A 14827-nucleotide genomic window follows, 5' to 3' on the forward strand; every position below is an offset into this window, starting at 1 on the left:
TACGTTCTCCTCGTGCTGAATATGGGCTTTCTCTGCTCCACACCTGTCACAGTAATATCTAACTAGTTGACCATCAGAAATTCAGCATATTACACACTTACCCCTAATCATAACAATTTCAACCAGGCAATAGGCATATCCGGTTTCAATATATATATATATATATATTTTTTTTTTTTTGAAGAAGAAACAACATGGAATATATTCGGTTTAATTTATTTTATTATTATTACCATCATATTAATCCATAATTTAGATGTTTTTATTTTTTTTTAGACTTTGTATCATTCTATTATCAATCTAATAAACATTTTATCAATAAACAAAAACATGATATTTTTGTATTTATTCATAGGTATTAAAAATTTGAATTCGAAATAATTTCTTTACTTTGCAAACTATTATATACATAAAATAAATATTTCATAAATTGTCAAAATTTTGAAAGTCATGGATTAAGAAAAGTATAATGAATTAAATAAATAGAGGTTGCAAATGACAAATGATTTTAGTTAGGTGTGGAGTCAATTAGAAGATTAAAGATTGAAAAAAAAAGGGCAAAGGATGAGGATGGTTGGGGGTGGTGGCTGTGGAGACTTGTGGTATTTGGCTTTTGAAGATCCAAGATTGGATTGTACTTGGGGAATAGATAGAGGGTACAATTGGTAAAGGAAATAACTCACAGTTGAAAGAAGAGTCCAATAGGTCCACCTATCCAGGTGTCCTCTGATTAAAGCGAGTATACCAAACACTCCGCCACCACTTTTATCCAATTTGATCCCGCTCTTTAAAACAGAAAATTAAAATTAAAAAAAAGAAAAAAGAAAAAAACAAAGTCAGTGAGGTGAGGTCAGGCCCCTTCGATACGGGTCCTGTATCGGTCCCATATCTGTCTTCTTCTCACTTTTCTTCGCTTGCTTTCTCTCTATATCTCTCTCGAACCCAAAAAAAAAAAAAAAAACCCCAAACGCCAACCAAAAAAAAAAAAAAAAAAAAAAAAACAAAACCTCGTTTCTGTTGGTTCGGTCAAATCTCAGCCATCGATCCAAAAAACATATTTATTTATTATTTATTATTATTATTATTTTCTTCAATCTTTTTCTGGGAGACCGAAAAATGGTACGAGCGTCACATCGGAACCCCATGACCTCCTCCTCTTCATGCTCCGAACTCTGCCACCTCGGATAATGGAACTCAACGATTCAAGCAGCGACGAACTCAGAGACCCTAAGCCTGCCGAGCCTACTCGCTCCGTCCTTGGCATCGATCTCAATGAGATCCCTTCCCCTGCCGCCGAAACCCTACCGGAATCTATCGACGTCGTTCGCTCCTACCACGACCATCTGTCGCCTCCGCCCGGCGGTCCGGCCGGTTTCCCCGGAGTTTCTCGTGGTTCCGCTTGCGCCGCCTGTGGGAAGCCAGAGGTCCGTGGTCCCGTGGTCGTCTGCGACGGTTGCGAGCGCGGCTTCCATCTTGGTTGCGCGGGAATGCGTGGCCGTCAGGCCGTGAGTTTGGATGAGTGGGTTTGCGGTGACTGTATGCTCAGTGGTGTAAGGAGTAAGCGTTGGCCTCTTGGGGTTAAGTCCAAGCGGATTTTGGATATCAATGCATCGCCGCCTAGTGACGGCGACGCCGAGGGTTCTGAGGAGGTGATCGATTTGAGGTACGGTTTTTTCCTCACACTGATTAAAAACAGTCGCTCACTCTTGGCATCCGACCTGTAGTTAGATTCTTAGACGTACCTGTGTTGCTGATAAATTCCATTTTTGACTGAGCTTTTAACAGCTGAAAGCTTGATAACTTATTTAGAAAAGTAGAAAGAAGATTAAAGATCGAATTTGTGGTATATATATATATATATTTTTTTTTGTTTGGCTCTGAAGATTCGTTCAATAGATATTTGTATGAGCTTAGATTTAGAAAAGCTTGTGCTTTCATGGTGATTCCACCATAGTCTAAATTTAGTACTAGAATTGCAGCAACTCAACTTTCCAAAGAATGTGTTTTCATGGTGATCCCACAATAATCTAAATATAACTAGAATTCAAGAAATGCCATGTGAACTAGTCTTCAGATTTTCTCAATTGTCTTTATGGTTGTTGGAGATGGTAAAGTTTGCCGCTTATGCTGCCAGCCTTCCACCCCTTAATGCAGGTGCACCTTATGTATAATGATCCTTGTATCCATCATAACTTGCTCTGGACTTGCTCTGGACTAGGTAACCTGAAGTGCACGGAAAGAAAGTATGATATAAATTATATAGTGAGAATTGGAGCCTTGCTTTTCGACCGCTTGTGGTTGGACTTTAGAATGGAAATATAAGGTGCATGTTAATCTTTAGTTTTCATCATGGTTCTGAAGATAATCTATACTGTACCATAACAAAGTGAAATTGAAGCTATTTGTGTGTATTCCTGATGTCTCAAAGTTATGTTAAAATGTTCTCTAGGTTTACACATATTTTTGGAAACATGAGAATGGGGACCATAGGATGTCAAATAATGATTACTCCATGTAGAAGAATGAAATAGTTCCTTCTTCTTCACCGTTGAAGCACAACTAAAAGTTAAGCATGGGAGAAAAATAAGTTATATGATGGTTCCTTGTTGCTTATAGGATCTTTATGAATATCATCATATTCTAGCTGGTAGGGTTTAATCTTATTACTGCATTATTTTTTCTTGTGTGCAAGTTGTTTTTGTTTGATGGAGCTTATTATTCTTTTTTAAATTAGTATTTCATGCGTTTTCTGTGATTTGAATACCTTGAAACGCATGTTATCATTAGTAGTTACTGGTTACATTCATTTTTTGGTTTTAGAAAGCACACTCCAGGTGGTAATTCTTTTGGTGGCAATCCATTTGGTGCCCCAGTGACATATTCAAACTTTTTGTACACGGGAAACGGATTTGGATTTCAGAAGGCTTCTGGAATTGTAACAAACACAGTTAAAGTGGGTTTAGAAGATATATTGCACCATCCACAAACTCGGGATAGAAGTTTTGATGACGTAGATCTTAATTCCCCACTGGGAAGTTGTAGACATAGTAGCAATATGGCTTTTAGATTACAAACACGGAATCCAAGTGACATATTTCTGCAAGCTCTTAGAGATTTCATTTCTGAAAGGCATGGTGTACTGGATGAAGGTTGGCGTGTAGAATTTAAACAGTCTATGGGTAGTTGTGAAGTGTATGCAGTTTACTGTGCTCCAGATGGGAAGACATTTGATTCAGTTTATGAAGTTGCATGCTATCTCGGCTTGATGTCTAACTACAATTCGAAGCAACCTGGTCAGGGGTCTCTGTCTGTATCAGAAAAAAATAATCTACCTAGAAAAAGAAAGGCTACAAGATGTCCAATCACCAATGGATTTGCTGAAAAGGAAGCTTTTGGTGGTAGTCTTTATAAGGAGGTCTCATCCAATGGCCCAAGTATGGGATTCTGTACCAGTACTTTTGGCAATAATGCAAAACTTGCAGAGGCTCCTGCAGACAGTAACAGTGGTTTCGAGTCTCAGCAAGATATTGTAAGTTACATGGCGTGAATTATGTCATTTTGTTTCCATATGTTTTTATTTTTAATTCCCTCCACCCCCACTCAATTAATTATGGTACATGGTTCTGTTTTGTCTGGTTTTGTGTATGTTACTCTCCAGGAGGGGCTTCCTGTGCAGTTTGAAGACTTCTTTCTTCTTTCTTTGGGAAAGATTGACACGAGGCCTGCTTATCATGATGCTAATTGTATCTGGCCTGTAGGTTTTAGATCTTGTTGGCATGATAAAATTACTGGTTCTGTTTTTATATGTGAAGTTTTGGATGGTGGAGATTGTGGACCTGTTTTTAAGGTCAGAAGGTGTTCATGCTCTGTCTTGCCGATTCCAATTGGTTCTACTGTCCTCTCTCTGCCACAACTTGGACAATTTTCTTGTGAAAGTGATGAAGAAAATGACAACGTGGCTTGTGATATTGATGGCAGTATTCAGATGATTCTTTCTGATCTTTGTCCACCAATGGAAAATGATATTTTGTCTTGTCTGAGAAGTTGTTCAAATAGAAGTGGTGATCTTCAGATGTCAAATGAATTAAATCTTGAAGCTTGTTTGGCTCATGAAAAATCAGAAAAGATTTTGTCTGGTGAGATGGGTTTGAGAGACGAAATCGGTGAAATTTCAGTAGAAGAGCAGTCGTCAGCTGCTGCATGGAGAATGATCTCACAAAAACTTGTTAATGCTTGTTCAGAAATTTTTAAACAGAAAGGTACTCTAAAATTTTTCTGCAAGCATGTTATAAATGTTGAGGACATCTCAAACTGGGCTATGAAAAATGATTGTAGCAAAGGGAACTATGCTTCACTGGACAAGTTTCTTAGTTCACCAGTTTCTTTCAGCATTCCATCTGTAATACAGGCTGAAAATGAGCTGGAAACTTTGTCTGATGTACTGGCTAAATGGCTCGATCAGGATAGATTTGGAGTAGATATGGAATTTGTGCAAGAGATTTTAGAACAGCTTCCTGGGGTCCAGTCTTGTTCACAATATCAATTCCTTAGTGATAGAAATACCTATTCTACATCACTAACCATTGGGAATCGACTCCTAGTGATTAAAAAGGGAGTTGGGATACAAGGCAAGGAAAAAGAAAAATTGGATGGTTTATTTAGGAGATCCAACAAAGCCAAGTTGGTAGAAGACCATATCATGGTCGATGACCAGCCTCCTCCCGGGAAGCAGTTGTGCTTCAGGGTTCCTCCTGAACTTGTTGGTGATGTTTATCAGGTATGTATGTGATATTTGCAAGTAGTGATCTTGATTTAAATTTATAGTTGTTTATCTGGATACCTAGTTTGACTAAATGGATTTTGAGGCCTAAATTGGTTCTCTATCTATGTAACCAGGTGTGGGAACTGCTTTGTCGTTTTTATGAAATTTTGGGTCTGAAAAGGCCTCTGTCATTGGAAGAACTTGAAGAGGAACTGATCAACCCTTGGTTTGATAGCTCAGATCTTTTAGAGAAGTTTGGGAACGAAATTTATGGCATCCATGTTTCAAATCCACATGGGGTTGAGTGTTCAGGTGGTCAAATATTATCATCAAACTGTGAGTCTGGTGTGGAAGTTTCTTCAGAAAATCCACATGCATTTATTCATATGGAAACAGGGGCAATGAAGGAGGCAGCTGAGACTAAACTTGCATCTTTCACATACAGCAGATGTTCTGGTGTGGCTTTGACAAAAGCACACAACTCATTGCTAAAAGTGCTAGTAAGTGAACTGCAGTCCAAGGCTGCTGCAATTGTAGATCCTAATTTTGATTCCGGAGAACTTAAACCAAAAAGGGGAAGAAAGAAAGATGTTGATAGCTCAATTCATATGAAAAAAAACAAGCTTACTATACTCCCTATTAATGAACTAACTTGGCCGGAATTAGCGAGGAGATATATCTTGGCTGTTTTATCTATGGATGGTAACCTTGAATCTGCTGAGATTGCTGCACGTGAAAGTGGTAAAGTATTTCGCTGCTTGCAAGGGGATGGTGGTGTGCTTTGTGGCTCACTTACTGGCGTGGCTGGGATGGAAGCAGATGCACTGGTAAGATTAGCTTGTTCTTAATCTTGCTTAATATTTTGTCGTCTATTTTTCTCAAAGCTGTAGAAGTACTTGAACATCGTTTAAAAAAGCACTTTGTTGGAGATGCAAGGGCCTTGGTGCAATCATTCTGTGCCATTTGGCACTTTATGCAGAGATGTCTCTGGTGTATTTGAAAATATTAACCATAGGAGATTAAGTTAGATTTGGCTAGATTCATCATTCTCTGAATTATTTATCTTTTTAATCAGTTCTTTTAGCATTTTTGCTAGATTTTTTTTGGTTGTACATTATGGGGTGCGTTTCTTATGTTATATTGAACTTATGTTGTTGTTGTTATGGTTGTGCATGTATAAGGTCTTTTTTAGTTCAACTTATCATGTGGGTCTACTTCTGAGGGGAGCATTAATGTGTTTGTCTCGCCCTTGATGTAAATTGTCAGACTTTTTCTCATTTTCTTTTAGGCGAATGGGTAACTTAGCACTTCAGCATGGTCTATAGTCATTCAAGCCTAAGTGCTATAATTGTTTACTGCTACATGCTGAAATTGTCCACAATTGTGAGCATCCATATGCTGGAATTTTATTTTCCTTTTCGATTATCAGTTCTGCTGATATATTATGTATATTTTTCCTGTGCTTTATCTTTGCTATAGTTCTTATTTGGTGCTATGTAGTAATGAGAATGCGCATTAATGCTTTTGTTTCTATACACTTCAGCTACTTGCAGAGGCTAAGAAACAAATTTTTGGTTCACTAAAGAGAGAAAATGATAAGATTACCATAGAAGATGAAGGCTCTGATGCAAATGGTCCTTGTGAAAAGAATTTGGTGAATAACGGTAACATCCCAGAGTGGGCACAATTGCTGGAGCCCGTTAGAAAGCTACCCACAAATGTGGGAACAAGAATCAGAAAGTGTGTTTATGATGCTTTGGACAAGGGTCCACCAGATTGGGCAAGAAAAATATTGGAACATTCAATCAGTAAGGAAGTCTATAAAGGCAATGCATCAGGGCCGACAAAGGTGCGTGCTATATCTAGTTTGTTAAGTTTTAGGTTTCTGTTCTTGACATAACTACTTTAAACATTTAAGAAAATCTTTAAATATAAAAATTGAGAAGAAATTTTGTGCTGTTTGTAGTGCTGAAATCTTTAGCTTTGTTACCAAGGTGTCATTTGGTAATATGGTTGGTTTTTAGTTTTTGTTTTTTTCCACCTAATTGTGTAATTTGTTTACTTCAAAATTTTGTCACTGTTAAATTTTTTTATTTTTTTATTTTTTTTTTCCCCTCCTTAACTTTGTGGGTAATTAAGATGCTTAACAAACTCTTCAACTACCACTAACATTAACAAACATTTGAGGTAAGCAAATTATACACAACAAAAAACTAACCATGTTAACAAATAACATTTAAATTTAGAGTTTTCTTCCCTTTTCTAACATAATAGCTATTGAGTTTTTGTCAAACTTGGTTTATTTTCTTGTTAGTGATATAGAAAGCTTGATTCTAAATTAAATGCTCTTTCTTTTTGATTGAACACAGAAAGCTGTTCTTTCAGTTCTGGCAGATGTTTGTGGTGAAGGGTTGCCACCAAAGTCTGACAAGCGAAGAAAAAAGAGGACTGTTATCTCTATATCTGATGTTATCATGAAACAATGTCGCATTGTATTGCGAAGTGCGGCTGCTGCAGATGATTCAAAGGTTTTCTGTAATTTGCTGGGGAGAAAACTGATAAATTCTAGTGATAATGATGATGAGGGACTTCTTGGATCCCCAGCCATGGTATCAAGGCCTTTGGACTTCAGGACTATTGATTTGAGGTTGGCGTATGGGGCGTATGGTGGTTCACATGAAGCTTTTCTTGAGGATGTTCGGGAGGTCTGTTTTGTTTCCCATCATGACATTGGCATTTGAACAGAGTTTTCTTTCCCTACTTTTATTTATTTGTTTTCAGTGTTTATAGCCTGCAATGTAGATTTTCAGGGCTCTTTAGTGTTTCCAGTTAATCTTTTACATTCATGAATTTTGACCTTAATGTTACCGATGCTATATTTACTTTGCAGTTGTGGAGTATTGTACGTAATGCTTATGGAGACCAGCCTGACTTGTCTGAATTGGCTGAGACATTATCCCAAAATTTTGAGTCATTGTATGAGAAGAAGGTTCGAAACTTCCAGCTTCCTCCCTCCCCTCCCCCCTGTCTCTATCTCTCTCCTGATTTTTGTTGTTATTCTGTTAATATTGTTGTCTAAATGCCAATGAGGTTGGTGCAATCAAATTTTAGCAATTGATTTTTTATGAATGAGGCTTCTGTTGATGTGAAGGATGTAAAAGCAGACTAGTCTGAACTTCAAAAACCAAGAATAGATGTTAAGTTCTACTAGAACTTGCTTTGGTTTAAGGATAGGGAGGATGGAGGACTTGGATTGATTTGCAAAAATTTAAAAAGGAAACTTATTATATATCCACTGTGTCTGCAACCAAAATCCAAACTCTGAATCCTTCTAGGGTTAGGTAGGTGTTTCTTTGGTAATTGAGCAGTCTTTGTCAATCTACGTTAAGTTACTTATGCATGTTACATTGTGTCGAATGGTGAGGATTAACATATACCATGAATTTTAATAAATTTATGAACATACACTACTAAGTGTAGTTTAATATATAAAGTTACTCTTGGGCTGGACGCTTAGAATACATGTGGCTGCTGTACCAACGTGTGTTTAGACCCAAAATGAACCCAATATAGTTTGTATTGGGATTATATAAGATTCCAAGTGAGTCTAACATCATGCAGATCATGTGAAATAAAAAATTTGGGTGTGAGAACTGATTTTCCTTACTGATGATTTTAAAGATTGTTTCTGCTTGTCTTCATCATTAAGTTATAGCTATAAATTGAGAAACTATAGTTTATGTATCATTTGTTGTTCTATTGGCTTTCTTTATCATATCTTATGATGTACACATTCTTCAGTAAGAGAACAGCTACATTTTGTTACTTTTAATATTCTTTATTTTTTCACAATTTAAATTTTGCTGCAATCATTTGGAAGAGGCAGTGTTATCAGTAATGGGCCAATGTCTATCTCCTTTTAATTTATGATGTACTTAATGTTCTCATTAACATTCTCACTTCACACCGACCTATTCATGCATGTACACACATGACCGTATTCATTTCAATTATTCAGATAATTTGTTTGGGTTTTTTTTAGTTTCTTTTTCCTATTCTAAGTGCACGTGGTCTGATTAGTGTTCTCTTTAACCTACACATATATGTACACGGGTGACCCTCTTCATTTCAATTATTCATATATCTTTTTTTGGGGTTTTCTTTCTCCTTTTTCTTTTTCCTATTGTAAGTGCATATGATCTGATTTAGTTTTTCTTAAAATGCAGGTTGTTACTCTCGTCCAGAAATTTGAAGAGTATGCAAAGTTGGAATTTTTGAGTGCCGACAGAAAGAAAGAAATAGATGACTTACTTTCTTCCACAAGTGAGATTCCTAAAGCCCCTTGGGATGAGGGAGTCTGTAAAGTATGTGGCATCGATAAAGATGATGACAGTGTTCTGCTGTGTGATACTTGTGATGCTGAGTATCATACTTACTGTTTAAATCCCCCTCTTGCAAGGATCCCAGAAGGAAACTGGTACTGTCCTTCCTGCATTGTTGGTAAACGTATGGCTCAAGATGCATCAGACAATATTCAGGTCATTCAGCGGCGTGCTGGTAAAAAATATCAGGGAGAAGTTACCCGTGTTTACATGGAGGCACTTTCACATTTGGCAGCAAAAATGGAAGAAAAGGAGTACTGGGAATTTACTGTTGATGAGGTTTGTTTAAATTGTATCTAGTTGCTTCCGTGAAATGCACTTATTTACAATTTCCCCCATTCCTTTAAACAACTTACTTACACCATTATCCTTCCTATGTGTGTGTTTTTCTTTTTTTTTTTCTTTTTTTCCCCATTCTCTCTGCTACCCTTTTCAACATCTTAATTCCCCTGCTAAATCAGAGGTTTTGCATTTTGTTTTGGATGCAGAGAACCTTCCTACTTAAGTTTTTATGTGATGAGTTGCTTAACTCAGCTGTAATTCGTCAACATCTTGAGCAGTGTGCTGAGACATCAAGTGAATTGCAGCAGAAATTGCGATATCTTTCTGCAGAGTGGAAAAATCTTAAGTCGAGGGAAGAGACCTTGGTTGCAAGAGCTGCAAAGCTTGACCCTAGTGTGCCCAATGCTCTTGGAAAAGTTGGTTTAAAGGAAGGGCTTTCTACTTCACTTGCAAACCAAGACAGAGATCTCGGTCAATCACATTCTTTGACTGATAGGCCTAACTCAGGTAAATTAACTGATGATCTGCCAACTCTAGAAGGTGGCCAAGAAGGAATTGTGCTCAGTGGCCTTGATGTACAGTCATCTGGAACTAACTCAGAGTGTAATGCCCAGACTCCTTTAGACAAAAGCCAGTCAAAAGATGTTGATGCTGCTACAGATGACTGTAGTGCTGCTGCAAATATTATAGACTCTCAGACGAACGATAAATCAAGTCAGGCAATTGAGTTGTCTGGATCAAATTCTTTGCCACATGAACCTGAAGGTTCTGACAGAGCAATCTGTTCCCCAGGGAACCCACAAGAATACGCAGTAAGGGATATTTCGAGTCTTCCATCTTTAGATCAGCATGGGCATTCTGTCCCTTTAGATGTGAGAAGCAATCATGTGGCTCACAATATTCCCCCTGTTGCTGTGAATGAGTCACAAACCGACCATAGTGAGTTGAACTCCAAGAATGATATTTCACTTTTACAGGAGTCAATTATAAGTACAGAATTGGAGCTTCTGAAGGTATCTTTGCGGAGGGAGTTCTTGGGTAGTGATTCTTGGGGTCGCTTGTACTGGGCTTCTGCCACACCTACTGGACATTCTCGGATTGTTGTTGATGGAGGTATGGAATTGAAGGACGGCAGAAAGATGACAGATCATAGACAAGCTGTGGGGAAGGGTCTTCGAAGTACTGTTCCATTTGATGATAGTCATTTGCATCTAGAGGGGTCAAAAGCTGGCTGTCCACATCAGTATAAATCAAACAATGCTGTTGCTATTCATTCACCTTGGGTTTCATATCAAACTGATGCAGAAATCAATGAACTTGTTGGTTGGTTAAAGAATAGTGATCCAAAGGAAAGAGAACTGAAAGAGTCTATTTTGCACTGGCAAAAGCTAAGGTTCCAAGGCTTCCAGAGAAATAGAACTGAAGATCAGGATGAGCTTACTGAATTGTCAGCTGCTGCAAATGGTGAAAAAGCTGCATTTTCGAATTGTCTCATTACTAAGGCTGCTGCTTTGCTTGAGAAGAGATATGGTCCATGCTTTGAATTGGAAATTTCTGACTTAAAAAAGCGGGGAAAGAAGGCTAGGGTAACCAATGATGAAAAGATGTACCGGTGTGAATGCTTAGAACCCATTTGGCCTTGTAGGCACCATTGCTTCTCTTGCCATAAAACCTTTTCCAATGATGCTGAACTTGAGGGTCATAATGATGGCAGGTGCAATTCAGCTCCGCTGATCTTTGAGAAGGGCAAGGAAATAAATGATTCTTCAAAAGTTAAGGGCAGTTTGAAATCTGAAACTAAACGTGAAGAGTGCAAAGGTGAAATGAATAGGATTGATACTGTAAAACCTGGGTTTCCTGAGCTTGGTGCAAAGTTGATTAAGTTTCAGAATGAGGGGTTAGTCTGTCCATATAGCGTTGAAGAGATATGCTCCAAATTTGTGACTAAAGATTCAAACAAGGATCTGATACAGGAAATAGGTCTTATTGGTTCGAAGGGGATTCCATCATTTGTCCCATCTGTATCTCCTTTTGTCAGTGATTCAACACTAGCATTATTGTCTCAGAAAGATGTAGGTATGCGAGGTGATGGGACTGAGGTAACTGAAAGGCCAATTTCATTAGGAAACACTAATAAGACTACTTCTGCTCATGACAGCTTGTCTGATAGATCTCCTAGAAAATCTTGTGTGAATGAAATTGGTGAGGTGCTAAAATCCCGTAGAACAACTTTTAGTTGTCTGGAACAAATAGATAGGAGACACTTTTCAGATGGTCATTCTTTAGTTGTTGGGGTTGGAAGCTGTTGTGTGGTTCCACAGTCTTCTTTGAGGCCATTAGTTGGTAAAGTATCTCAGATTTCAAGGCGACTCAAGATCAATCTTCTTGATATGGATGCTATGCTGCCTGAAGAAGCCTTGAAACCATCGAAGTCACACTTGGAAAAGAGGTGGGCCTGGCGTGCCTTTGTTAAATCTGCAATGACGTTGTATGAGGTTAGTCTCATTCCTTTAATTTCATGCTCTGTAATACTATTACTTTTGTCTTGGATTTACTCTTTTGTTAGGGTGGTTGCTGGTGATGATTTTTTGAGATTGTGATATGCTCTTGCTTTTACAAAATTACAAACTTGTGCATCATGTCATTTCTTTTACATGGGACTCTGAAAGAATTTGAATATATGGTTAGACCCAAAATTTAATTTCTTTCCCATTTGCGGTTCTGTGAAGTTACTATCAAATCGGAGTGTTTCCTACCTTGCCGACAGCCAATATATCATGAGTCTTCTGGTTGAGAAGTTGATCCTGACATTTTTTATTTTTATTTATTTGTTTATTTATTTTATCCTGTTTCTTGTATGCTTGTGATTTCTTGTATGTGGATATAAGGTCATAGTGAGTTTACCTATGGAATGTTTATAATTTAGGTGTGATGAATTAACTGCAAGTTGTCAATAATCTTTCTCAAACCGCCATATTTCTTTCTTCAGTGTCGGCTAATGTGGAATTCTTAGTAACTTCCAGATGAAGGATCAAGTTCTTTGTAATAATTTATGCAAATTATTTATTTTGAAAGTCCAAGCTTTGTTTTATCCATTACTGCTAAGAAAACTTTGTGTTGTTTTAATTTTTCACTTTTGAAGTTTGAAAGATTGGAAATATGATTTTTGTTTGTTTCTCTCAGATGGTTCAAGCAACAATCGTATTGGAGGACATGATTAAGACGGAGTACTTAAGGAATGAGTGGTGGTATTGGTCATCATTCTCTGCTGCTGCAAAAGTTTCCACCATTTCTTCCCTTGCCCTGCGTATATATGCTCTTGATGCTGCTATTATATATGAGAATTTCGCTTCCAACTCAGATCCGACTGATAATTTGGAATCAAGCAGCATGTTCGAACAGAAGCTAATGCCCACTTTGGATTCAGTAGAAAAAACTAGGGTAACCAGGAAGTCTAACAAGAAGAGAAAGGAACCAGAGGGTTGATTTTTCAGTTCACATGGCATGTATCGAGATTGAATCAAAGCCAATGGCTAGAATGCAGCAGCAGTTGCCGTGTGTTGAATGGAAATGATTATCAAACCACTTCTTTGGGGATTATTAAACCCGCATTTTTGGGTTCTATTGGATGATAAGCCATGAAACAATGTCTACAAGGCTGAAAAAGGTTGCCTCCCACCCCAGCCGCCGCTCCGGCTGTTGCTGCTGAATTATGGATGTGTACATAGAGGTAAAGCTGACATGCTAACTGGGATATGCTGGATTTGGAGCAGAGTTTATAGGATTGTCTGCTTCAAGGGTCGGACGCCAGGATATAAGTTTAATATTATATCATTCATTCGGATGCATCCATTTTTTGACTTATTACTGCTGCATCTTTCAGAGTTGTTGCCTGAAAAGAAAGACGGTTTGGAGTGATATTCTAAAGAAGAGCGAGATCCTTTTTAGCAGATAGGGGGGGGGGGGGGGGGGGAAGAGACAGAGAAAGAGAGAGAGCGAAATCCGTATACATATATACAGGATGATTTAATTAATGTAAAATAGAACCGGAAGGGGAAAAAAAAAAAAAAAAAAAAAAAAAAAAAGGGGGAAAACGGGAAAGGTGTCGAAGCTAATCAGGTTTAGGCAATTTTTCATTCTTTATACATAACTATCTATGTCTCTTTCTCTCTTACTGCGTCTCTGTCGGTCTCGCGGGATTTTTATCAAATGGTAGATCAGGGCAGGACGGCTAAAGGCTTTTGCCTAAAGCCCTAGGAAAATATGCGCCTGAAAAAAATATATCTTCTACGATCACTGTGGTTTTGATTTTTTTAATATAACTAAATTATTTTTTTTTATCTGAAATTATCAAAAACATTTTGAGTGAATTAGAATTTTAAGTTAAATTGACTTAGAACGATTGCGTCTAAACATTTTCTTTGGTAGGGATTTGTAATAATTTTGAAAACATTAAATATCCCTTATAAATGACGTAAAATTTGTGTTTGGTCTCCCGAAAATAAATATCATAGAAAAAACCAAACCAAATAATAAGTCTAAATGGTTTTCAGGCAGTGAGTAGAGAAATCTTATGTAAGTGTACATATATTTATTGATGTTAGTAGCAAGCTTTCTGTGAAGCGATTTGATTCCCTAGTATATGTGTTACAGTTTGTAATGAATGGTTGGTTGTGCGGGACTTCAATTTGGGAGAAAGAAATAACAGTGAAACATGCATAAGACACGACAAAACGAAAAAGAGAGAGAGAGAGAGAGAGAGGTGGGAGTAGAAATAGAAATTCCAAAGGATTTGAATTTGCATGTTGAAAGTGGATTTTGACGTGGGGTTGCAACCTAGCACATGGAACTGTCCCTTCTTGCACCATTTCGGCCCCCCAGGCACAGTTCCCAATCTATTTTTTATTATTATTTTTTTTTACATCTCTCTAATTCTTCCCCACCCGTATTTATTATTTTTTCTTAATTCACTTTTTTCTACTATTTTATCTTTTCCTCTATCTTCATCTTCATCTATTTCTTCTTTTCTTCAATTTTGGAGTTTACAATATTTGCGATGTACTTGTGCTTTTCTGCATAAAACAAGTATATGTAGATATTAGTTATTATGGACATATTTTACTAATGCTCATCATATGGCATGTCCTTTCCCGGACAACTTGTCTTTAAGAACCAAAAAAATAAATAAATAAATAAAGAAGCAAAAACATAAAAAAATGCATGTAATAGTGTGATCTATAAGTAATGTATTTATATGGTGCAGAAGATTGGAAGAACGTCTATTCAGTGATTAGTAGTGTCTCTTTTTCTTTCTCAGACGACCAAGTCAATTCTCTTTTTAGCCGATAGACATCGTCCTGGTCCAATCCAAAGTCATGTCTTTTACGGGCAGAATTTGAAA

The 14827-nt window shown here is 37.4% G+C and overlaps 1 protein-coding gene across 1 annotated transcript; it reads left to right on the forward strand.

Annotated features, from left to right (window-relative positions):
• The first annotated feature begins 867 nt into the window (after nucleotides 1–867).
• LOC107415421 (methyl-CpG-binding domain-containing protein 9) lies at nucleotides 868–13766 on the forward strand. Its single transcript, XM_016023742.3, has 10 exons — nucleotides 868–1663; nucleotides 2821–3529; nucleotides 3659–4777; nucleotides 4897–5589; nucleotides 6306–6611; nucleotides 7132–7467; nucleotides 7653–7751; nucleotides 8989–9423; nucleotides 9633–11921; nucleotides 12610–13766. The coding sequence occupies exons 1-10, from the start codon at nucleotides 1161–1163 to the stop codon at nucleotides 12910–12912; spliced, it is 6792 nt and encodes a 2263-aa protein (XP_015879228.3). The 5' UTR covers nucleotides 868–1160; the 3' UTR covers nucleotides 12913–13766.
• Nucleotides 13767–14827: the final 1061 nt, after the last annotated feature.

Source organism: Ziziphus jujuba, chromosome 4 (genome assembly GCF_031755915.1).
Source record: "Ziziphus jujuba cultivar Dongzao chromosome 4, ASM3175591v1".
Lineage (NCBI taxonomy): Eukaryota > Viridiplantae > Streptophyta > Magnoliopsida > Rosales > Rhamnaceae > Ziziphus > Ziziphus jujuba.